A 27,615-nucleotide genomic window follows, 5' to 3' on the forward strand; every position below is an offset into this window, starting at 1 on the left:
ATGATTTTTTTCTCTTTTCTTTTCCAGTGACTGGATTTCAGCTATCACAAAAACGGTAAGAACAATCAGATTTAGTGCTCTTTTTCTCCTTATGGAAAAAAATAAATCACCTTAAAGAACCTACCGGAGTTAAGAAAATATCACATTTTGATAGTTTTGTAAGAAACATGTTGCACGAGCGAACGACAGACAGAGGAAGTAAAATGTCCGGTTTTATAACAATCTTTACTTGTTTCCGATGTTATTAAATATCTTTGGAGAAGACAAATAAAATCCCAATTAGACTAAGTGATTTCAACTTGGTATCGGGTTCGGGTATCGTTCAAGTTCGTTTTTATGTTTAGAATAATGTTTAGAATAATGTTTTTATGTTTACAAAAATGACAAAAATGACAAAAATGACAAAAATGACAAAAATGACAAAAATGACAAAAATGACAAAAATGACAAAAATGACAAAAATGACAAAAATGACAAAAATGACAAAAATGACAAAAATGACAAAAATGACAAAAATGACAAAAATGACAAAAATGACAAAAATGACAAAAATGACAAAAATGACAAAAATGACAAAAATGACAAAAATGACAAAAATGACAAAAATGACAAAAATGACAAAAATGACAAAAATGACAAAAATGACAAAAATGACAAAAATGACAAAAATGACAAAAATGACAAAAATGACAAAAATGACAAAAATGACAAAAATGACAAAAATGACAAAAATGACAAAAATGACAAAAATGACAAAAATGACAAAAATGACAAAAATGACAAAAATGACAAAAATGACAAAAATGACAAAAATGACAAAAATGACAAAAATGACAAAAATGACAAAAATGACAAAAATGACAAAAATGACAAAAATGACAAAAATGACAAAAATGACAAAAATGACAAAAATGACAAAAATGACAAAAATGACAAAAATGACAAAAATGACAAAAATGACAAAAATGACAAAAATGACAAAAATGACAAAAATGACAAAAATGACAAAAATGACAAAAATGACAAAAATGACAAAAATGACAAAAATGACAAAAATGACAAAAATGACAAAAATGACAAAAATGACAAAAATGACAAAAATGACAAAAATGACAAAAATGACAAAAATGACAAAAATGACAAAAATGACAAAAATGACAAAAATGACAAAAATGACAAAAATGACAAAAATGACAAAAATGACAAAAATGACAAAAATGACAAAAATGACAAAAATGACAAAAATGACAAAAATGATAAAAATGACAAAAATGACAAAAATGACAAAAATGACAAAAATGACAAAAATGACAAAAATGACAAAAATGACAAAAATGACAAAAATGACAAAAATGACAAAAATGACAAAAATGACAAAAATGACAAAAATGACAAAAATGACAAAAATGACAAAAATGACAAAAATGACAAAAATGACAAAAATGACAAAAATGACAAAAATGACAAAAATGACAAAAATGACAAAAATGACAAAAATGACAAAAATGACAAAAATGACAAAAATGACAAAAATGACAAAAATGACAAAAATGACAAAAATGACAAAAATGACAAAAATGACAAAAATGACAAAAATGACAAAAATGACAAAAATGACAAAAATGACAAAAATGACAAAAATGACAAAAATGACAAAAATGACAAAAATGACAAAAATGACAAAAATGACAAAAATGACAAAAATGACAAAAATGACAAAAATGACAAAAATGACAAAAATGACAAAAATGACAAAAATGACAAAAATGACAAAAATGACAAAAATGACAAAAATGACAAAAATGACAAAAATGACAAAAATGACAAAAATGACAAAAATGACAAAAATGACAAAAATGACAAAAATGACAAAAATGACAAAAATGACAAAAATGACAAAAATGACAAAAATGACAAAAATGACAAAAATGACAAAAATGACAAAAATGACAAAAATGACAAAAACGACAAAAATGACAAAAATGACAAAAATGACAAAAATGACAAAAATGACAAAAATGACAAAAATGACAAAAATGACAAAAATGACAAAAATGACAAAAATGACACACATGACAAATATGACAAATATGACAAATATGACAAATATGACAAATGGGGATTTTTTTTTATTATCTGACGGGTTTGCGCCGGGGGTCTTCAGATTTTCCCCAAAATTGAAATTTTGGTTCATTTTTGCGACTTAAAAACACATGTATTTTTTCAGATTTCTAACATTTTTATTTTTTGAGTTAGCTTCGGTTAGATTTTTTTGTAAATAAAAAATAACCATTTTTCAAAGCTACATAACTCTGTTGTTTCTCAACGGAAATTATAAAATAGCACATCAAAATGCATTGAAATTTTATCAGCTTTCCAAATAGAATAGTTGAAAAAAATTAAATAATGACCTTCAACATGAAAAGTTGTAAATAAACTTTAAATGGCGTCTAAAAGTACCGTCTGCACCACCGAATATTTTGCAAAAAATACCATTGTATAGCTCGATTCATGATGCAACTTTCATCTGAAGACACCAAAGTGGGCCATTAACACCTTGAAGAGTTATGAAAGAAATAATGACAATAAATCTCTTTTTTTGCATCGAAAACAAACAATGGTGGAACAACTGCACTCACATATGGAGATAGCAAGCACTTCTAACAACATGGACACAAAAAAACTTACCAAAGCAGGTAAAAAACACTATGTTTTCGTCATTTTCAGACTGCCCCTACACGCATAACAGTCCCATATGAATTTTCGTCATTTTAGGTCAACATAAGGCTTCAACATAAAAGACTAAAAAAAGAGGTTTTGTTCTAGAAATTTCGAAAAAAAATAACAATTCGTGGCTGTCCTATATGAAATATACCTGAATAACAGTCCCATATGTGAAATACCACGGATTTGGTTACTTTTCAATGTTTCTTTCGGCGAAATAGTCTTTGGTTTATTGCTTTGAATCATTTAAACATTTTTCAACTCACTTGATGTCGAATGATGCACACTAGTTTTCGAAGGCAGGTCTGACTTTCTTAGGAATGACTTCCTGAGCGAAAAACTATTGGATGCAATCAAAAATCGTAAAAATATTCAACTTACAATGTGGAATTCATGATATTTTTTTGCAAAAGTATGTTTCTTTTTATGACAATTGCATTTAGAAGTTCAAAAATGATCAAATTTAAGTCTTAGAAAGTAGCTTGGTGATAAAAATATATTTTGTATGGGACTGTTATGCTAGTAGATTCGAAAAAGGTTTCAAATATGGTCGATTAACAGTCCCATAATGAATAAAAATGGTGCTCTCGACCTTACCAATAACCCAATTTCGAAAATTTCAGGCCTAACGATTTATTATGACAACCTAGAAACGATTTTCGTTTATGCTGAAAAAGCTGATTGTCTCGCTTGCTTATTTTTGTATATGGGACTGTTATGAAAGAAGGGGCGGTAGATTGTTGCAGCTCAACTGACTTCATGTTATATCCAAAAATCTATTAACGTATGCGTTTATACCCAGTTTTGCACCAGGTCACAACAAGTTATGCACATTTTACTGTCATTTTTAGAAGTTTATGCGCTAAGTTTTGCATCCGTAATTCCCCAGATTTGATTTAAAATGGACGGTGGAACACTGAAGATTCTTGTGTGAGCGATCGAGGTAGCAAAACACTGACGACAAATTATGTTCGTTTTAGTATGGTAAACCTTAAAACTGGGCGAATGTAGAAAACGAATACGGTAAAAGTATCATATTTCCATCATTTTACAGCCTGGGCTGGCTATACTGAGCTCTTTGATTATTTCTACAACATTTGTGCCACTTTCTCATACTTTTTTGATCAAAGGGAAAGGATTTTGGTGTCCAGTGCTTAGCTCCCGATATAAACACTATGTAAAGCACGTCTATATTTCATTTTTTTAATCACATTTTTATGATCCCAAACACAGGGACTGGACCTTCTACTATTGGCATTGATTAAGCTTCACAATGATCTTTGCTCGAAAAATTAATAAGTTACATAGTATATGACCAGGTTGTAAAGCAACATTCCCATTATTAGTTATATCACTTAAACAATACGATACTCAGAATTTTAGTTAAAATTTAAAGTCAGTTTTGCTGTAAACACACAACAAAGCACGAAAAGTAGTGTTTTTTACCTGCTTTGGTAAGTTCTTTTGTTTCCATGTTGTTAGAAGTGCTTGCTATCTCCATATGTGAGTGCAGTTGTTCCACCATTGTTTGTTTTCGATGCAAAAAAAGAGATTTATTGTCATTATTTCTTTCATAACTCTTCAAGGTGTTAATGGCCCACTTTGGTGTCTTCAGATGAAAGTTGCATCATGAATCGAGCTATACAATGGTATTTTTTGCAAAATATTCGGTGGTGCAGACGGTATTTTTAGACGCCATTTAAAGTTTATTTACAACTTTTCATGTTGAAGGTCATTATTTAATTTTTTTCAACTATTCTATTTGGAAAGCTGATAAAATTTCAATGCATTTTGATGTGCTATTTTATAATTTCCATTGAGAAACAACAGAGTTATGTAGCTTTGAAAAATGGTTATTTTTTATTTACGAAAAAATCTAACCGAAGCTAACTCAAAAAATAAAAATGTTAGAAATCTGAAAAAATACATGTGTTTTTAAGTCGCAAAAATGAACCAAAATTTCAATTTTGGAGAAAATCTGAAGACCCCCGGCGCAAATTGTCAGATAATAAAAAAAAATCCCCAAATATGACAAATATGACAAAAATGACAAAAATGACAAAAATGACAAAAATGACAAAAATGACAAAAATGACAAAAATGACAAAAATGACAAAAATGACAAAAATGACAAAAATGACAAAAATGACAAAAATGACAAAAATGACAAAAATGACAAAAATGACAAAAATGACAAAAATGACAAAAATGACAAAAATGACAAAAATGACAAAAATGACAAAAATGACAAAAATGACAAAAATGACAAAAATGACAAAAATGACAAAAATGACAAAAATGACAAAAATGACAAAAATGACAAAAATGACAAAAATGACAAAAATGACAAAAATGACAAAAATGACAAAAATGACAAAAATGACAAAAATGACAAAAATGACAAAAATGACAAAAATGACAAAAATGACAAAAATGACAAAAATGACAAAAATGACAAAAATGACAAAAATGACAAAAATGACAAAAATGACAAAAATGACAAAAATGACAAAAATGACAAAAATGACAAAAATGACAAAAATGACAAAAATTACAAAAATGACAAAAATGACAAAAATGACAAAAATGACAAAAATGACAAAAATGACAAAAATGACAAAAATGACAAAAATGACAAAAATGACAAAAATGACAAAAATGACAAAAATGACAAAAATGACAAAAATGACAAAAATGACAAAAATGACAAAAATGACAAAAATGACAAAAATGACAAAAATGACAAAAATGACAAAAATGACAAAAATGACAAAAATGACAAAAATGACAAAAATGACAAAAATGACAAAAATGACAAAAATGACAAAAATGACAAAAATGACAAAAATGACAAAAATGACAAAAATGACAAAAATGACAAAAATGACAAAAATGACAAAAATGACAAAAATGACAAAAATGACAAAAATGACAAAAATGACAAAAATGACAAAAATGACAAAAATGACAAAAATGACAAAAATGACAAAAATGACAAAAATGACAAAAATGACAAAAATGACAAAAATGACAAAAATGACAAAAATGACAAAAATGTTAAAAATGACAAAAATGACAAAAATGACAAAAATGACAAAAATGACAAAAATGACAAAAATGACAAAAATGACAAAAATGACAAAAATTACAAAAATTACAAAAATTACAAAAATTACAAAAATTACAAAAATTACAAAAATGACAAAAAATGACAAAAAATGACAAAAAATGACAAAAATGACAAAAATGACAAAAATTTATAAAATGACAAGGGTCTTTTTCGGGTATAAAAATTTTACAAAGTTACAAAACTACTGCCTAAAGCTTATCAGAAAAGACAAGCTTGAGCAGTCGTTAAACAAAAGTTCCGATCTTTTGGTCATTTGGTTTTGCAAAACCAAAAAAAAAATCCAATTCTTAATATTGGAGAGTCTTCAAACGAAGCAAAATGGCACTGATCCCAAAACACAGATAAAGTACGTCGAAAAAGAATTCAATTATCCGTTAACCCAAATTAAATGCTCTTGTGTTTTTGGGAGTTTTTTTTTTCTTTCTTCTGAGGATTGTTTCTCGGACTTCCTTCTGCCGCCGTCGCGAGATATAAAAACTTATTGAGTCAAAAACTTCCAGCCTTCAGAAGAAGGTGTGCCTGGTGAAGTGGAGAGAAGCCTCGAAAAGTAATAACCCCGGAAAAGTGCCGTACCATCAGCCGCCAAAACCGACAGCAGCAGTAAAAGTGAAAATCCCTTTCTTTCACCGCCTAATTATAAAGATTATCCAAGTTTATGGGAAGCTTTTTCGTTATTCTTAAATTTCCCTTGAGTCTGGGCCCGGCTTGAGAAATGGACTCGTCGGCATTTTTTTTTTCTGTTTTTGCTTGCATCGTATTGGTCCCTCGAGAGGATGTTATTAAATACACTTTCAAAAAATAAATTTGTATAATTTCCACAAAAAAGTTTGAAAATTTAATTTAAACACTTATTATCAATTCAAATTTGAATCATCAATTCAAATTTCTGAATTGATGATTCTTGAGAACTAAAACAGAAAAAAACACCTCCCTTCGGAGAAAAAAAAATACCGAAAGCAACTTCATCTCACTCCCTCATTGAATTTTCAATCGATTCTTAGAAAAATCTAATAGAAACAGCACGAGAAGAAGATTAATGCAAACGGGATTCAAACCATCGCCGTATCGTCAGAGTAAAATTGACATACCACATCAATCGTCGGCTAAATCAAACGACCCTTCCCAAACGACCAGCAAAATTCGTCGAAATGACACGAAACCGAATCCCGCCCACATGGCCCAGACGGGAACCATTCATTGAAAACCCATAACCGGGCATCATGGGTTAGCTAGCGCCAGCCCAAAAAAGTGGAGAAGTTCATTTTGGCCGCATTATTTCGCGGAAGCTGATCGAGGTGGAGGAAATGATTGGTTTTCTTTTTTCTCTGAGGGTTTTGGTTTTTGTTTTAGCGATTTTCTCGAAGTCTCGTCGATTGCTCGATTTGCACCAGACGGACAAACTACGAGCTTTTCTTGCGTGGGTGGTGTGAATTGGAATTCAAATGAGCTTTTCCCACTTTCATTCATACTGGGGTGCTAATAGTATGCTTGACACCAGAGTGATGAATAATTATCATATTCATCGCAAATTTACATGAAATGGAAATTTGACGTCTTCGAAAAACTCCTACATTAACCGTCACATTGTTTAGGATTTCATTTAGTTCAATACGTTTTTTATAATTTAGTTTAGTGAAATGGGTGACTTACGTTTGGTTTCCATCTGCCTATTCGGTACTCGCAACTTGGTAGCACTGTATGTGTACTGTATGCATTTGCAGCATGTGAGCTGGGAAAATTAGTGTAGGTTAGGATATAATTAATCTATGCTGTTAACTGACTAAATTAGGAAAAATAGGAACTACAAACAATTTTTGTTTATACGATTCACACTTTTACCTTGGCACATAATTCACTAGCACAATTACTCTGCTTCTGATTTTTCGTTTGCAAAAGATCTATGGTTACTTTGATCACTTTCATTGAAATTGTGAATGACGGTAACTGGCAAGGTGGATGTTAGTGAAAGGTGCTTCACTCCAAATGGTTGTAGCAATTTTTTGTCATTTTTGTCCTTTTTTCTCATTTTTGTAATTGTTTTTATTGTTGTTATTGTTGTCATTTTTGTCATTTTTGTCATTTTTGTCATTTTTGTCATTTTTGTCATTTTTGTCATTTTTGTCATTTTTGTCATTTTTGTCATTTTTGTCATTTTTGTCATTTTTGTCATTTTTGTCATTTTTGTCATTTTTGTCATTTTTGTCATTTTTGTCATTTTTGTCATTTTTGTCATTTTTGTCATTTTTGTCATTTTTGTCATTTTTGTCATTTTTGTCATTTTTGTCATTTTTGTCATTTTTGTCATTTTTGTCATTTTTGTCATTTTTGTCATTTTTGTCATTTTTGTAATTTTTGTTATTTTTGTAATTTTTGTAATTTTTGTAATTTTTGTAATTTTTGTAATTTTTGTCATTTTTGTCATTTTTGTCATTTTTGTCATTTTTGTCATTTTTGTCATTTTTGTCATTTTTGTCATTTTTGTCATTTTTGTCATTTTTGTCATTTTTGTCATTTTTGTCATTTTTGTCATTTTTGTCATTTTTGTCATTTTTGTCATTTTTGTCATTTTTGTCATTTTTGTCATTTTTGTCATTTTTGTCATTTTTGTCATTTTTGTCATTTTTGTCATTTTTGTCATTTTTGTCATTTTTGCTATTTTTGTCATTTTTGTCATTTTTGTCATTTTTGTCATTTTTGTCATTTTTGTTATTTTTGTCATTTTTGTCATTTTTGTCATTTTTGTCATTTTTGTCATTTTTGTCATTTTTGTCATTTTTGTCATTTTTGTCATTTTTGTTATTTTTGTTATTTTTGTCATTTTTGTCATTTTTGTCATTTTTGTCATTTTTGTCATTTTTGTCATTTTTGTCATTATTGTCATTTTTGTCATTTTTGTCATTTTTGTCATTTTTGTCATTTTTGTCATTTTTGCTATTTTTGTTTTTTTTGTCATTTTTGTCATTTTTGTCATTTTTGTCATTTTTGCTATTTTTGTCATTTTTGTCATTTTTGTCATTTTTGTCATTTTTGTCATTTTTGTCATTTTTGTCATTTTTGTCATTTTTGTCATTTTTGTCATTTTTGTCATTTTTGTCATTTTTGTCATTTTTGTCATTTTTGTCATTTTTGTCATTTTTGTCATTTTTGTCATTTTTGTCATTTTTGTCATTTTTGTCATTTTTGTCATTTTTGTCATTTTTGTCATTTTTGTCATTTTTGTCATTTTTGTCATTTTTGTCATTTTTGTCATTTTTGTCATTTTTGTCATTTTTGTCATTTTTGTCATTTTTGTCATTTTTGTCATTTTTGTCATTTTTGTCATTTTTGCTATTTTTGTCATTTTTGTCATTTTTGTCATTTTTGTCATTTTTGTCATTTTTGTCATTTTTGTCATTTTTGTCATTTTTGTTATTTTTGTCATTTTTGTCATTTTTGTCATTTTTGTCATTTTTGTCATTTTTGTCATTTTTGTCATTTTTGTCATTTTTGTCATTTTTGTCATTTTTGTCATTTTTGTCATTTTTGTCATTTTTGTCATTTTTGTCATTTTTGTCATTTTTGTCATTTTTGTCATTTTTGTCATTTTTGTCATTTTTGTCATTTTTGTCATTTTTGTCATTGTTGTCATTTTTGTCATTTTTGTCATTTTTGTCATTTTTGTCATTTTTGTCATTTTTGTCATTTTTGTCATTTTTGTCATTTTTGTCATTTTTGTCATTTTTGTCATTTTTGTCATTTTTGTCATTTTTGTCATTTTTGTCATTTTTGTCATTTTTGTCATTTTTGTCATTTTTGTCATTTTTGTCATTTTTGTCATTTTTGTCATTTTTGTCATTTTTGTCATTTTTGTCATTTTTGTCATTTTTGTCATTTTTGTCATTTTTGTCATTTTTGTCATTTTTGTCATTTTTGTCATTTTTGTCATTTTTGTCATTTTTGTCATTTTTGTCATTTTTGTCATTTTTGTCATTTTTGTCATTTTTGTCATTTTTGTCATTTTTGTCATTTTTGTCATTTTTGTCATTTTTGTCATTTTTGTCATTTTTGTCATTTTTGTCATTTTTGTCATTTTTGTCATTTTTGTCATTTTTGTCATTTTTGTCATTTTTGTCATTTTTGTCATTTTTGTCATTTTTGTCATTTTTGTCATTTTTGTCATTTTTGTCATTTTTGTCATTTTTGTCATTTTTGTCATTTTTGTCATTTTTGTCATTTTTGTAATTTTTGTCATTTTTGTCATTTTTGTCATTTTTGTCATTTTTGTAATTTTTGTAATTTTTGTAATTTTTGTAATTTTTGTCATTTTTGTCATTTTTGTCATTTTTGTCATTTTTGTCATTTTTGTCATTTTTGTCATTTTTGTCATTTTTGTCATTTTTGTCATTTTTGTCATTTTTGTCATTTTTGTCATTTTTGTCATTTTTGTCATTTTTGTCATTTTTGTCATTTTTGTCATTTTTGTCATTTTTGTCATTTTTGTCATTTTTGTCATTTTTGTCATTTTTGTCATTTTTGTCATTTTTGTCATTTTTGTCATTTTTGTCATTTTTGTCATTTTTGTCATTTTTGTCATTTTTGTAATTTTCGACCTTTGACTAATCTCTGAATCAAAGAATTTTTTAATTTTTGAATCATTGAATGTTTATTACATGTTAAAACATATTGGATTGGAGTTCAGCTTAAAGAAATATAATATTCGCCTCTTCAATGGTTCAAAGATAAAAAAAAACTTTTCCCATCAGCTTTTGATTTGAAACCCTCGAATGTTTTGCTCAATTGCCTCGGTCATATTTTTGTTTCATCTCGACGCAAATCGTCGTCCTCCAAATTATGTCAAAACTTTGCCGACCTTCGTCTCGAACGGAACGGAGAATCAATTGACATGCAAAAGGAAAAACTCAATCTAATTTCCTCCGGACAAACAGGTGAAACCTAAACGAGGCAATTTCGTACCCTGAAAAATACTTTATTTCTCAAATTACCCCACAAGGTTCTCTTGTTGACCCTTGATCATAATTTTCGTTTATCAATAGGTGATTTAGCTTTTTATTAGTGCTATTATAAAACATGGTAGAAAAATTGTTTAATTATTATTTTTTTCACTGTAAGAAATTTAAACTCGATACTCAAGCTTATCCTTTTTTCAATTAAAAAAATACTAGTAAAAAGTTTATTTTATAAAAGAACCCGTACCTACTCGAAAATCTAGAAAAACCAAGCATAAAAATGACCTCAAAAGGCCATAAGAAACCTCATAAGGTCGGGTGAAGGGTAATCAAATTTTATCTTTTGAACCCCAAAAAAAAAACTCACACACAGACCGGTGTTGGTTGCAAACGATCCGAGGAAAGGAGAAGAAATCTTCCAACAAACGAAAAAAAGAGCAGCTATAATACGCTGCCGAAATTTTCCATAAAGCGGCCGGAAAAAGGTTGCGTCCGTTGAGAATTTTTTTCCTGGTTTCACTTTTCACCGACACGAACGAATGTTCGGAAGTGGCCAAACAAGTACAAAAGGATCTCTTGGGGAAAATTTATCCACTTTCGAGCTCCGACTGCGGGAATAAATTTATTAACAGCGAGAATTTTGTTGTTTAAATTTGATGAATTAAGGTGGATAGTATTAACGTTTTCAAAATTTAAGCTCCTTTGGGTTGGTTTGGATGTGAGATATGTTTGAATATTGAATACTATTTTCTAAAATTGAAAAAAAGAAAAACTATTTCTCGTTACTGTTTTTAATTTCATTTAGCTTACAAAGTGAGACAAAATTGTAGATTGTTTTTCAAAGAATATTTTTGTTTTTTTTTCTCTCGAATTTCCAGCTTCCCCCACCACCACAAATCGAGTTGGTAGTCGACAAGCCACAGATTATGGGTGTTCTGAGAAGGCCCATCGTCCGAATACGACGTAAGTAATTTTTGTTTTATTTTCCTCCCCAACTTATTCCCGTGTGCTTCTGCATACTTCAGCTAAAATATGATTGCATGGAAATTCGGAGAAATAAGTATAAGATGCATAATAAGCTTTGCGAAATGAGAGAGCACACCTTAAAAGATGCTTTCAGAGGCATGTTTTCCAATAAAGCTTCTTATCGGAATTCGTTGAATCAGCATGCGGAATAGTAGGCTGAATACCAGCTTTTACAAACCAGAAATAGAAGCTAAGACCATCACTCATTGTTTTTTTTTTCCTATTTTCAAAATTCGCCAGCGGCAACCAGCTCGGAAGTTTCGGCCCGGCGGAAAAATCGATCCAGCATCGAGAACAACACCACCAAGGTGCGCAGCGAGGCGGCCGTTGCCATCATCAAGAAGAGCACCCAGGACAACGCGGAACCGAAGGGATCGCTGGCCTGTGCTCTGCCCTGGGGTCACGGCTGGGGGTGGGCTACCCTGCCGAATGGCATCTGGAGCGGAGGTGAGTCTCCTTTACGTATGACGACGGTCAATGATGATAAATCATCAATCATAAGATTTGTGCCAAAAGCTCAACGGCATTTCTGATATAGGAAAGTATATTTTTGCATTTTGAAAGTTTTATTCAATTGTGCATAATGGGTATAATGGCTAGCTTCAAAGAATTTGTTTATAATGGAAAAATAACTCCGAAAAACTTTGAAAGATGGTGAAAATGAGCGAGTAGATTTTTTTTAGAGGCATTATCATCACATACCAAATATTTGTTCAGCACGGGGCAACTACTATGAAGTGGTAGATACAGATAGAGTTCAGTCCAGAGTTGCAAGTTTTCAGATAATCATTTGAAATTGATACTCACCGTAATGAGTATCAATTCTGCAGCACAATGAATTTCTTTGTGACGCTCAAAGCTTTCGATGTCAGACGGAATTTGCTGAACATCACATCTAGAAAAAAAATCACAAATCCAGAATCCCATTAGAGAAATCTTCAGCTATATTCCCCACTTTTTCCCCTATTATTTTTGACAACAATTTTATTTGTAACGAATCTATGTCTTTGTTTGATTCTCAATGAAAGCTAGCCTAGCAAATATTCAATATCGTCGGTTTCCATTGAGATAAAAGCCTGCTAAAATTTCGCTCCCATGCCGGTTGTTGATATTTATAGGTTGTTATTTTTTATTTAACCTGGCAACAGCAAAATCTCCATATTATTGTTATATAATCGAGCTGCTAACTAAATAGCCCATATAACGAACTGCAACATGTTTCAGAGAGCAAGGATTTTCCCGCCTTTTTATTTCCTATTCTATTTTAACATACAGTCACGTGTGCATGAATGTGAACCCGAAACAATGTTATGGCGTTTTCTATAGTTTAATCAGCGTCCTCCTTAAAGTGGCCATTATGTCGTTATCTCCCTATTCGAAAAAAAATTAACAGCGCCAAATCCTACTTTTTACTCATGTTAATTTTATCCGTTATCAAAAATTCAACATCAAATCCACTCAGCTCAGTTTACAGCTCAGTGTGTTAACTCTTAGGGGTATGATTCGTTACACAACACAGCATTACAGATCGTAATAACAAAGCTCAGCCCACAGTGGCTATCTTTTGTTAATAACATTACATTATTAACAGATGCGACGAATAGACCACAGATGATTGAAAAAGTGAAAAACATATTAAAGAAAAACAATTACCCGACATATTTTACTGAATCAATCATCAAAGATAGAGTACATAAACACTACAACACATTACAAAACAACAAAGAAAATGGTTTTAAGAGATATGTTTCGACACCATATGTACCCTGTTTAAGTGAAAAACTACAAAAAATACTAGTGAAACATGATATGACACTAGCCACAAAACCGAAAGAGAAAATTAAACACGAAGTTTTCACTAAAATGAAAGACCCTATTCCAAAAGAAGAACAACGAAATGTGGTCTATTCCATACCATGCAAGGACTGCCAAGATCTAGTGTACATTGGCCAAACAGGTAGAATGCTTGGAAAAAGATTACAGGAACATGAAAAATTAATCGCAAAAAACGAACCAAAATCGGGATTAGCGCAACACGCAATAGAAGCGCAACACTGTTTCGACTTCAAGAAACCAGGAGTACTCGAGCGGAATCTGAGAGTTCGGGAAACCAGAGAAGCTGCCGAAACCCTACACATCCAAGTAAGAGGAAAGGAGCGAACATCGAATCAACAAACCGAAGTAGGAAAACTAGCTACCTACAACGGTCTAATAGCCAAACTGAGAGGAGAGACAGTAAACAAACCGACAAGCAGCCGAACAGAATAAAATTGTGCTGCTTTATTTTTTGTAAGTGATGTGAAGTATTGTAATTTTGATAAATGTAATTTAATTTTAAAAGTTTAAAGTTTTAATAAAAGTAAATATTTTTAGACGTCTGATGATGGGTGAAGAAAAGTAACCCGAAACGTTACGTAAAATTTAAAAAAGTTGTTTCACTCACCGAAAAAACTCAATAAGAAAAAAACCGTATAAAAAGTACCGGTGATAAACTTTAATTCATTACACAACACAGCATTTCATATCATGAAAACAAACGCTACACAATGAATATTGATACCCCAGCTCTCTGAACTCTTTACTTATTGAGGAGCAATCAGTGTTCAATTGAGTACCAGTTCTGAGTCTTTTGGTGTGTTATGGTCTCATCCATAAACTTCCCAACTCATTTACCAGCTTTTCCCGGCGGTGAGAAGTTTCGGCCTCAAAACGACTCTCATCAGACTGGGAAAGTCAAGAGTTCTTACCGCTAACTTTTGAGATTGTTCCTTAATACCTTTTTTATCGTAACTCTTATCATCTAACAGTCTTCAACGGAAATATGTAAATTTACGTCTAGACTTTTGTAGAGCAATCGATGCCATGGGTGGCCAAACCATGGCTCGCGGGCCAAATGTGACCCGCGACCGACTTTTTGTGGCCCGCGAACGTCTTTTTGGAAATACAATGTTCTCAAAATTGATTTGTTTTCTAGATGAAAATATTTTCCCATGAAGTTCAAAGGTCTTGAAAAAATTCTGATGACGTTCAGTTCGGTCTGGTCGAATCCCGACCATATATCATTTGGATAAATATACCTGAATCTACACTATCTACATTTAAAACCAGGATCTAAGAAATCTCCCTGATCTAATATGATATAATACAAAAAGGTTACCGTCACTCGATAAAGGGACAGTTACAATTACAATTTTTAAATTATCAAAACTGTGGGGGAGATTGAGGTATCGTGAGCCACCCTAAATTTCTCGGATGTGTGTTGAGATAAAAATCAAATTGACATCGTCGTCGCTCTGCCTAAGCATATATGTCCATATGTTGTTCACTTATGTGCGCATCATATGCTTGTATTATTTAACAAGCTCAAAACAATGCACTCATATAATTAATCAACCATCCGCATATTACATAGGTGGAAAACCTGAAGTTTATAACAAAAATATGCTCATATACTTTTGGTCATAGTTCTGTCTTATTCTTTCACATTAAAAAACGTTTTTTTTTGTTAAATAAAATATCAATAAATCGCTTGAACGCAACTAATTTGCAAACATAGCTTGTGGTGCATCATGGGCTACCTTAGTGTGGGGTATCGTAAACCACCTATATTTTCATGTTTTTAACACATTCCTGACTTAAAATACATTTTTCCTATCTGTAAAATTATATTATGACAAATGAAGAGTTATGAAAAATATTCTATAAATTTTATTGTATGTGATAGAAATAAATAAAAGGAATTTTGCCAAACTAGCCAGGGTTTTGAAACTATTGTATAATACACAACTCTCTGTTTCATTTCTTCATGAAATGATTATGAAATTTCAGTTTTTGGTCAACTCATAAACTTTGCGGGTTATGTAATCATTTTGGGATTGGTGGCCCACGATTCCCCAAAATGTTTAGGAATACAAAAAAAATTAACTTTTGGTATTAAACTGTCAGAACTTGGCGAAAAAATTATCAAAATAAATCAATATTATCGTCAAATCATACATCAGAAATGTAGAAGACCATACCTTTAAAGTCTTTAATTTTATTTTACCTGTACATTCCACCACATATTTTACAATGTTTTCCGATTGGTTTTTGATGAGTACATATCATTGATATGAAGCGCATTCAAGCAGACTCTAGTTTTAATATTGAGGAGTTTGGATAGCCTCAGGAAGATGTCAAGATCATATCAAATTTTTCATAAACTTCGTTTATCCATCAAAAATAAAAAACTTTTATAAATTAGGTAAAATATTGAATCTTTGCTCTGTAAATGTTTCCTATTTGTATTTTTAGTGCTAAACTTTAACAGAAAAGAGTACAATTATGAAAATTAAACAAAACTCAAATACATTTGATTTGCAACGTTCTTTGTATTTATGTAAAACAATAATGAAAAACTAAACAGAATTTTCAGTTGGGTAATGGAATTCAACTGGAGTCGGTTTTGTACTGACAAATCTCTCAGAAGGACAATTTTTTTAGCGGCCTAGGTTAATGTTTGATTTTTGGCGTATTCAAAAATCTGTTTTTTTTCCTGAATATTTCAGGACAATTTGTTTTTTATTGGCCCGCCAGCAAGTCTCATTTCAAAAATTTGACCCGCATGTTGAAAATGTTGGCCACCCATGCCTTAGAGTTAATCAAATGCGGTCAAATATGACATGGGGCCTTCAGGCAGACCAAGAAACTATTTAAGCTCTCCAAGTTACATAACATTTAATTCTTTCTAAAACGACTAAAACTATACCAATTGGGCGTTATCAGACACCTGTACGAATAAGGAATCGGAAGAATGCAAGAGGGCGCAAGATTTTGCTCTCATAGCCTTCAAATCGTTGCAGCAACAATATTTTCCACTTCTCTCATTGGTCAATATTCCCATCTGATTTTTAGTCATCTGAATGAGAGAACATGAAGATGATATGCAGTTGGAATTGCGATTCGCAACACCACCAGAATGGGGCTGGGATTTTCTCCAATTTCCTTTGTATACCCTGGAAAAATTCTCTCGCTTATGGAGGTTTTACATACATTGTACTATAAAATGCTTGGGACTTCTCTCACCTCACCTATAGAAGTTTCTCGCTTATCCAGGTTCAACTGTATTTTGAAAAGTCGTAAGTTACTGTAAGTTATTGTTTGTGGTTGGCAACATAGTTTGAAAGTTATTCCCCGATGATTGCACCGTTTTGACAGGTTTCTCAATACTTTTTTTTAAACACTTTTTCAAAATGCTCCATTTGTGATCGAAACTGTCGTTGCGAGAAGGAAAAGCACATCCAAAAAGTTATTAATCACTCAAAGGCCCCGATTTTTGCTGCAACTCATCCGTGCGAGAAAGAAGAAAAAATCCTCATCATCGGATCGGATGATTTGTTTGCCTGAAGAATTAATCGCTGAAGCGAAAAAGTCTTCTTTTTTCTGCCTCCATTTGGCATGAAAAGCCCTTCTGTCTGAAAGCAAAGCCGCTCCGTCAAAAGGAATAGTACCCGTACGTTTTTCCATAATTTAAATATCTATTCATAAAGAAAAGGCTTATCAACAGCCAGCTACGCTGGCTTCTTTTCCTCCCAACATTCTCCCGTTTGCCAATCTCCTCGGTTGGATGATGCGATGCAAGGCTAAAGCAGGAAAAAAGTGGTCCAAGGATGCTGCCTGCCTGGTGATAACATTTTGTGCTGTCAATAATGAGAAGATTCTTGCTGCACGGAGGAGGATGGCAAGTGTGCTGTGCTGTGCGCGTATTTCAAAGGAACAAGCACGTGTTGTAGCTCTTTTCATGCCCCCTGGCAGCTGCTGTTGGCTGTACACAGCAAGAAAAAATCGTGTAAATTTAGATCGAAAACGATGCACGAAAACGGAACATCGATTTCGATGTAAAATTCTATCACGGTTAATTTTTTTCCAGGATGTAATTTTTGAGGCGTGTAAATTTAGATTGAAACCAATGCACGAGATCGGATCACAAAAGCCGTCGTGTAAAAATACACAGGGATGTAAATTTTTAAATTTATTATCGTAAATATTGATATTTTTGCTAAATATTCAGGTTTTTGCTTTTGTCTTTGAATGAATACGCCCACACGTATTATTTATAATTAACATTTATTTACAAAACTGAAAATTAAAACACCATCACGGAAAGCGTCAAGCTGTTATTGTTGTTGCATCCGATGATTCCCAGGACGGGGATGTTTTTAAAGTTCAGCGTCATCAGTATCCTCGAATGGTTCCGGAACATCACGATCTTTCGGTCAGCACTTGGACACTTGAATTGATCTGACAAAAGTTTGTCCGGATAAATATCAGCCTCTGCGAAAAAATCTGACCTTGCTGTAATGGAGAAAAAACTAGTCAGTTTCGACCGCATTCTTCATTTCACGTATACTTACGACTTTAAAAGACTCGAGAAGTGCTACTGTAGGTAGCTACGCCTTTGATCCACTCGTTTCCGAATAATTTTTCGACTTGTTTACTTTGTGCGCAAACTAACGAAATATAAAAAGGCAGAAGTTAAATGTTTGCATTCAATTTTAAATCAAACAGATCTAACTTTACACGGTTTGTGACATAAATTTCATTGACCGGTTGATTTTTGCACGACGCAATGTAAAATTACATCAAAACAGTTTATTTCTATCCTATTTTTGAAAAAAGTCTAGCGTAACATTTAAAAAGGGCGAAACTAGCAGTTAGCTCGAAACGAGAAAAACGCGTTTGAAAATTCGGAACACCTATTCAAATCCTATTTATAAAATCGACCACTTTTTGTTCAACAAAATCAAAAAATGTGCATTATATTCACTTATTGTTCGATGGTTATCAAGAACTTTAACTTTTTTCGCGTAATTTCAGAGATTTTCGAGTTTCGCCCTATTATTGTTTTCGATTTCAGTTACGCCTGCAAGTTTCGCCCAATTGATCGGCCGTTTTTGTTTTGGTTTTGAAGTTACGCCCATTCATCGTACACGCAAAAACTAATTAGGCCGTTTTGTCACACACGTCAACTCAGTTACGCCTTTTGGCTCTACACGAATAGAAAAATTCACTCCATTTTGAATAGGCGTAACTTCACGTTCCAACGAAAATGCATCAACAGGAAGTTTCGCCCAATTGAATTTTATCAATTTTTTGAAAGTTTTAAGTTATTTTAAGATGAAACCGCGTTTGATAGGTAAAGTGCAACCGGGTGCATCCGGAATGACCGTTAACTCGATTTGTTTACATTTGGCAGTTTCGCCCTTTTGAAATGTTACGCTAGAAGTCTAATATTACATCAAAAGGAGTTTAAAATTACATCTTTTTGCAATTACACTCAAGAAAAAATAGATCACTCGTTTTTTAGATTCCGTGTACTTTTAGAATTTTTTTTGCTGTGTAGGATGTTGGCGAGCTGTCGTCGCCCTCTTCATGTACTTATGTGTTTCTCTTACTTATTCTACACCGTGTGGTAGGTACGTGCTGAGTATTCGAGACCAGGCAGGCACGGAGGCTGTTTTTTTGCACTTAAAGCAACGTTGCTGCTGTTTGAACAGCCATTCCGACAAACATTTGCTGCTACTTCGAGCGACTTTGAAAACAAGTAGTCGGACATGTGACGTAAGACGACATGGTTAGACAGATGGCTTTAAAATGAGTTGAGAAAGAGACTTTTGAAATTCGGTATTGGGAAATTTTAAATGAGGGTTTCATCAAACATATTATAATCAACATTGGTAACTCTCAGCATGCTTCATATACTTCAGCAAGGACATGCATATCAGCACTACCTCCTGGAGAAAGTTCTTACTAAAAGGAGATTTCAAGCATTGAGGTACTGAGGAAACTCTGAACATTCTTTCCAACAACCGTGGGTTCGCGTCTTAACTACAAAAGTTCGTGTTTGAACTTGCATTTCTATGACCACGCAGAAAATTTTGTTTATGTTTTATTTTTAACATAGGAATTTCAGCCTACTCCAACTTTTCTTCGTGTAGCAAAGTATGTTGCTATGGTTCTCAATTTGTGTTGTTTTCTGCCGAATGAAAAAAAAAGGTCCCGACTGACGGAGTATGCTAATAAATCTACAATTTGAGATTCTAAGATCATTTGAATTGGAACAATCATTGATGGAAATTTCACTTTTTGGACAATACTGAATATGTCATAAAAGAAATCATAAGAAGGCAACAATTTACTAAGTAAATTGATCTTAAAATCTACTCTACAATATGATTTGAGATTTATTGATGACCACATCATCATTATTATTATTATTATTATCTGGAGCGCGTTTGGTAAATGGAAATCAGCATTTCTCTAAAAATGAATAAATTGGTAAAGGAACAAATTCTTCGTGTAGAATTAGCTCTTTTTAATACTTTTCATTTAGACACATCTGATTTTTTGAAAATCCAAAACATGTTGAACCGATAAATCAAAATCATATTTTGAGTATAAAATTTATTAACGAAGTCAACTTACTGAAAGATATTATGAAAAAAAAATAGTAGATATACTTGTGTTGTATTTAGTATAATTGTTAGATCGGGACACAAAGTTTTGGTGGTAATGAGCTTAACAGTTTTCGTCAGAAGCATTCGAAATTTAGTCTAAGGCAACTTAGGTCTTCTCGATAGCATTTATTCATGTTCGTAAGAACTTTCCTCACATGGAGGCGCGTTTCATGAGTCCTTCAAGTTTCTGGGGAGTGAGGAATATTCCTAGTATTATTATATTTGGTTTCATCCAATTTTGTCACTTTAGGCTGATATTGGTCGAATTCGATGTCTCCGCAAATTTCATTTATATAAGTGCTTGTGACAACCGTACATGATTTGATGCACCTTTTCCAATAAAATTGTCCTTGGCACAAGGATTGACAGCCCTACTATTTTTTTTTATAAATTGATCGTAGTAGCCAGTTTGTCAAAAAGTTGCAGTTAAAACGAACAGTGAAGAAAAACTAATGAAAATTGTTTAGAAATCGGAAAGCTATAAATCGATGTACTCCATGGCTCCCAAAAATGAGTGTAAAGCGTGTGTTTTGGAACGAACGGGTCACCATGAACCACCCTAAGAAACGAAATGACCCAGTAGCAACATGGCGATGCTGCGCGCATTGACGGCGGTATTGCGCGCCAAAATCATCGGTTTTCCTCGTACACGAAGAGGTTTTTTCCGAACGATCGAGCAACCGTCGATCCTTGAGTCGGTCTCTTTTCCCAGCCAACCACCAGCGAAGACGGATCACGGTAACACTATCAGCGGCCCGTGCGGCCAGAGTCAGAGGCCCGAGCGGCCAAGTCAAAGGCCGGAATGGCCAGTGTCAGAGGTCCAAAGGGACCATAATTTGTGAGAAGTCCATCATTGTAAAAGTCCAAGTCTATCGGAGTAAAATACAGTCCATTTTATTGTAATGTTTTGTGAGAAGGAGTATGTGAATTTATTTATTCGGTTAAGAAATTCTGATGCTATCGATCCATGCCATCAGGGGTGATCCTGAACAGAATGAATACCGTTTTTTTGTTTGTAAATTTTTGAATTGAAATGGCTCTATATAATCTTGTGTTTGAACATTTGGAAACTATTGGACACAATGTCTTCGAAGGTATAAACAAATTTGCAATTGACAAAACAGAAGATGTTTGCTCAAGCAGTTTAGCAATTCTAATAATCGGCTATTAGCAAACAGTCTGAAAACAATCTTATGAATGGAAACGTTTGTATGATTGATGATTGTCACAGTCCTTTTTTTTCAAAGGAACAGTCTTTTTCGATGGAAAAAAAATGTCATTCTCTTCTACGTTGAATTTTTTGTCCGATGAATGGACGGCAGATAAAAGAACAGTGCGACAAAAAATCGGACGGTAGCTAAAGATGATTACTTTCGTTTCTTTCGGGGACTTTTCCTTCAATTTTCCTGCACCGTTAAATAAGACTTTCATTCCTAGTTTTTTTTTTTTGGGAAACCCGGATAGCTTTTATAGGAGAAAGTTTTTTACTAGATTTTCTCCTGCTTGATTCCATTTCCAACCCATTCGTTAGCGTCATTTCAATCTGTTTCTGGTGACGTTTGTTATCGGATCTTTTTCCTTCATTCGGCACTGCCCATAGGGCTGCCACAAAGTATCAATCTTTGATCTAAAGTAAATCACCACAAAAGTTGAGGAAGGAAAAAAGCCGAAAAAGACACTTAAGTAGAAACCACAGAAATGGAGATGGTTGTTTGATTTTTTGGTGAAAATTTCCCTCGTCCACGTTCCACACCGAGATGAAAGCAATTTGCAAGATCACGAAAATGAAAAAAAAAAAAAAAAGAAACACTCAGAAGGTGAGAAGGGGAGACATACAAGAAAGCGGACGAAAACGGACAGGGGTGATTTTCTTGATGAGATTTTTCTTTCGTTTCTATTTGAGTTGAACCGAAATTTCTCATTTCGAAAGACATCAGCCAATATAACCTTTGGGAAGGGAAAAACGCAAACAAAAATGAACCAAAACAAGCACTTTTGTAATCTAAACAGATAGGTATGCCCCACTCCGATGTGATGGAGAACGTCAACTGGATAATTTATATTGTTTGGCTTCCAAGACTGTGTCAATTGAAGGCAAAATTGGAATTTGGAACCTAGGGAAAAGAGCATAAAGAGCATACATTGGTGAAAATAACCGACCCAAATCGGTGAATTTTCAGAAGTTTCCTAAACAGCTTGAAAAAACGAATCTAGAAGTGATATTGATTAAATTTAAACAGTAATTTGTTAAAAAATGATGAAGTATGAAATCATGTTAACTAGAACGCAATTCCCCGAAAAAACTAGAATATTGCATCTTTATTTATAAGACTTGTTTAATGATCTTGTCATTCTAAAACCAAATATACTTTTCTAATATTGACAGTCGTTTTCTCCATACAATGAAAAGGCGAAGCAGCATCAACATCCTTTAGCGGACAAAATGGAAGCCCATATTCAAGAAATTCGTGTAACTTCTGAGAGCGTGAATTCCGGACACGACTTAGCCAGGGATGGCAGTTATAACAAGTAAAAAAAAATAATGCCTATTTAAAAATTATCCATGTGTCGATTAGAGCAAGTTAGCTGGTGTTGGGGAAAATGGTAAAAATTTTGACACTTGTAGAACACATTTTGAAAATTTTACCATGTAAAAATGTTTTCAAGATCTTCGGGCATTTTACTGTTTTACAGCACTGTTTCTTTTTCAGCCGTATGTGATAGAAATATTGCTATTTTTGCATCACAGCATGCGAAAATAGAGCACGTGTTGTAAAAAACTTAAAGGCCTCTGAAGGCAGATCTTGAAAATGCTTATGCATGGTAAAGTTTTCAAAATGTGCTAAAAGTGTCAAAATTTCTGCCACTTTTTCCCAACACGAGTGAACTTGCTCTTAAAAGCACCAAGAAATAGTTATAAAAAAAATTTCTAAGAGCAAGTTCACTGGTGTTGGAAAAAAGTGGTAGAAATGTTGACACTTTTAGCACATTTTGAAAATTTCACCATGTAAAAATGTTTTCAAGATTTTTGGGCGTTGTATTTTTTTACAGCACTGTTTCTATTCCAGCCATGTGTGATAGAAATATTGCTATTTTTGCATCACAGCATGCGTGAATACAACACGTGTTGTAAAATCTTTTGAAGACCACAGATCTTGAAATGTTTTCGCATGGTAAAGTTTCCAAAACGTGCTAAAAGTGCCAAAATTTCTACCACTTTCTCCTAACACCAGTGGACTTGCTCTAAGAATTGGTAAGAAATAAAATTCGAAAAAAATACACTGATGCATATTGCGAAAGTAGGCGATGCCTTGTGCGAGGCGCACGCGATTTTTTCTACGTCCGCAAAAGTTTTGTTTCAATTGAATTTTAGTTACAAAGATTAACGACGAAGAAGTGCAAGCACCACAGCGGTTTCTCATTGAAGTGATTACCGGAAGGCCAGGAGTTTTTTTTTTTTTTAATAAAATTAATAAGGAATTTTTTTTAGAGTTCCTGGCTGATGGCTGCTGGTGATCGGAGTTGAAAAATTTCGAAGAGCTTGTGTGTGTTTTTTATGCTGATTAAGAGATAAGCTATTCCTTTTAAAAGTGTTATCTTTTTCGGTTATTTACACTCCTTAAGAAAGCTAATTTAAAAAGTTCTATCAGCTGTTGTTTATTCAAGTCTTTTTTTATGTTGTTTTGCTCGAGTTCGGTCAAGTGTCTTCTGTCACGTTTGTTTGAAAGGTTTGTCAGGTGTTTGAAAAGGAGGAATTGTGGCATCTGAAAGTGACGGAAATGTGTTGCAAATAGCTTCTTCGACAAGATTTGTTACAAGTCAGTGGTTAGTTAAGTGTCCATAAATTTGCCCCTACACCCAGAGCTCATTTTTTTCTGGTTGTAAATAACAAGTGAGCTATAGATAACATGCAAAGCTTTTCGTGGCTTGCTACGATAGCTGATATGTAAGAAGGAAAATAATGGTTCTGTAAAAGTAACGAAATTTTGACAAGGACCTGAGAAGAACTGATAAAGGTTTTTAGTAAACACGATTGTGATAAACTGTTGTCTATCCGGCTGGCTCTCCGAGGGTGATATGCGCTTAAAAGAGGCTTAAAACCTAAAGTTATGCAGGATGAAAACTCGAATTTTGAGTTAGATGTTTAGCAAAAGAACCCTACAGCAGAATAAGCATCGAATGCAGTGTAACCTTCTTAACTCATTTTGGCAGCTGAGCGCTATCCAACACTTGAGTCAGCCTCTTTGAGTCTTCTTATGTCTTGTGATAAACGAAAAAGTGTTTTTTTTCTGGCCATCCCAATAGTTGGAATTTTGATATAATGCTATTCCGAAACTCATAAACCCAAAAAAATTATTTGCGAGAAAAATGTGAGCCCACTAAGCACTAATAAATCTATTTTTCATGTTATTGACTTTTCAGCACTAACCTGGTCCCAGTGCGAAGACTCGATCACCCTGCACGCCCTGCCGACGACGCATTGCACCAACATGATCGATGCCCCATGCAGCGGCGGCATTTATCACACCGACATCAGTCCGTTCGATTTTCACGGCATCGAGGACGTCGGAGCGGAAGATTTCGACTACGCGATGGATTGTGGCGACTTTATCTTTTAAGGACATCTCTCCGCACATATTCAGACGACTTTGTCACATACTCACACAACATGACATGTTCTGGAGAGGGATCGAATTGGAAAAAAATATGAGCAAGACCAACATATCTTTACACTCGCCACTCGACAAAGAAAAATGAAGAAAAGTCACAAAATGAGCAATTGGTCGCCAAACATAGGTTGACGTTTTTTTTCCTAACGGAATTGAAACGATTTTTCATAAGAACTAGACTTCTCCAATAAACCACTCCAAACTGCACTCTTATCGAAGTTTATCGGAATCGGTCCCAAAAAAGACACATCTACACATACACCTATCCTATCACAAAGTAGAACCACACTCGAAAGCGAGAGAGATAGAGAGACAGAAAAGAGGCAAACAGACACAAACACACTCACAACACGGATAAAGGAACAAAATTCCATCAGCCAGACCTTTTTCCAAGCTTTTCGGGAGGAAAATGATAACAACGTTAAAAAGAAGGCGACCGAAGAGTAGAACCGGAAGAAAACTTTCTTCAGCCGGGATCGAAAGTGGAAAACTTTCCTGCCTGGCAGCCGCAGCCGAAAAAAGAAAATCCTACTATAGGTAAGTGTCAGTGTAATCAATTATCGCTCGGATAAATATTATTTTATCATCATCTCATCATCATTTTTCAAGTTCAGTGTACACACAACATCGGCGAAAGAGGAACCCATTTTTAAGAGGAAAAGAAGTTGTAACCGAAATGTTTTTTTTCGCCCTGGGTTTGAAAACTGTACTGACCCATAAAGGAGGAAATTTTAAAGGATCGAATTAAAAACAAATAGTTATATTTTTAATGTTGTACAAAAACAATTAATTTTCCAAAACAATTTAAGGCAAGCTTTTTTTTAAAAATTTGAACTTTCATATGAAGGCTGTGAAAAACTGGCATAAACATGCCTGATGGGCGTTAACCTTTTTCGTTGGCCGTTGGATTTCTTGTGTCTGATGCCGGAAGGTGTCAGAAGCAATTTTATTTTTATAGCATACACTTTCTTTTTTTTTATCATCCCAGAACAACATTCTATCCACGTTCTATACGACACAGACGATCTCCGCAACATTTTATCGTCTTTTCATCAGAAATAGATGAAACAAAATTACGACGTCGAATGATGAAACATGATGAACCATCAACCAAGAACATCGTGAGATAGGCGTACCGCTTATGAGGGTTGGGTGGTTCCACACGACTATTACTTATGATGCTGCTCTCTGCATCGGATGCTGTTGTGATGGGCCTCATCATAATATTCCAATTTATTTCCTCGGTTCATTTTTCCCATCTTCGGTTTTCTGTTCCCTTGCGGCAAGCGGAAGCAGGTAGAGAATGGGTGATATTGACTGCTGCGGTAGCTTTATTAACATTGATTCGAAAAATTTAATGGCAGATTGTATTCATGATTTTCGATTGAAAAGGAACCTGCCACTTGCCAAGTTTCAAGTCAATCAGTTTAGTACAACCAAAGAAAAAATTTCAAAATTTCAATGCCACTCGGCGCTAACTCTATGCCAAAAATGCGCTGAATAGTGTACAGTACCAAAGATGGATTGTTGTCCATTAAAACAAAGCTGGTCAACTAATAACTCGACAATATGGTGGAGTAAAAAATTAGAGCTACTTAGAAAAAAAAATCAAGAAAGCTCTTCAATATCGCTCAAGCTACTCAAAATTGGGACCAATACAAAAAGGCTTTGAGAGAATACAATAAAGAAATCCGGAAAGCAAAAAGAAGGCACTGCCGTTTGAAGTGTGAGAAAATAGAACGGCTTCCGGTAGTTTCAAGACTACACAAAGCACTTTCTAAAGATCACTCTAACGGCCTGGGCCAATTATTATAAGAAGACGGTACATTCACCTGTACATCTTTAGAAACATTAAATCTGATGATGAAAAATCATTTCTCAGATTCATTAATCGTTAGTTCAAACGTATAGATGATAACTATAATAGAGAATATGAAAACTTGAGGATTCTGAATGTCGAAGATCAGGAAATAGCAAAAACTATTTTTACCAATTCGAAGGTTAAGTGGGCTATGGATTCTTTTTCACCGTTTAAGTATAGGTACTGTGATGGATGGAATATTTCCAGTGCTCATACAGAAAATGAGCAAGGACTTAACCACTTAACCAAACTTTTTCGGGCAAGAATGGTGCTAGCACATATTCCAACCTGTTGGTAGAAAGTTAAGGTTATCTTTATACTAAAAGTAAGCAAACGTAACAATAATAATCCTAAAGCATACAGACCTGGTTGTAGATGATCTTCTTAAAAACTTGACTGAACTGGGCTTTGAAGTGATCGGTTCTGCAGATGATATAGTAGTAATTGTACGAAGTAAATATGACGGCACTGCTGGTAACAGGATGCAAAATGCCTTAAACTATTAGGTACCTCAAATGGTGTAAAAAGGAAGGTCTTAATATAAATCCTTCAAATACCACAATAATTCCATTTACAACAAAAAGAAAGGTTAATATAAAAGATCTTAGCTTAAGTAACTAAGCCAACTCCAGTTAAGTTTCTTGGTATGATACTTGACAAAAAGCTAAACTGGAACGCACATTTAGAATACGCTATCCCTAATGCTCTTTCTTCGTTTTGGGTATGCAACAAGACTTTTGGAAGATCATGGGGATTAAAGCCG

At 33.1% G+C, this 27,615-nt stretch overlaps 1 protein-coding gene across 1 annotated transcript in view; it reads left to right on the plus strand.

Moving 5' to 3' along the window:
* Positions 1 to 27,615, plus strand: part of LOC129738348 (uncharacterized) — a 77,627-nt gene that overhangs the window by 36,471 nt on the left and 13,541 nt on the right. Inside the window, exons 3-6 of the mRNA XM_055729532.1 lie at positions 28 to 55; positions 11,679 to 11,763; positions 12,067 to 12,273; positions 24,744 to 25,528. Of these exons, the coding sequence (XP_055585507.1) occupies positions 28 to 55; positions 11,679 to 11,763; positions 12,067 to 12,273; positions 24,744 to 24,940 (517 nt within the window). The 3' untranslated portion in view covers positions 24,941 to 25,528. The remainder of the gene's footprint in view (positions 1 to 27; positions 56 to 11,678; positions 11,764 to 12,066; positions 12,274 to 24,743; positions 25,529 to 27,615) is intronic.

Source organism: Uranotaenia lowii, chromosome 1, assembly GCF_029784155.1.
Source record: "Uranotaenia lowii strain MFRU-FL chromosome 1, ASM2978415v1, whole genome shotgun sequence".
Lineage (NCBI taxonomy): Eukaryota > Metazoa > Arthropoda > Insecta > Diptera > Culicidae > Uranotaenia > Uranotaenia lowii.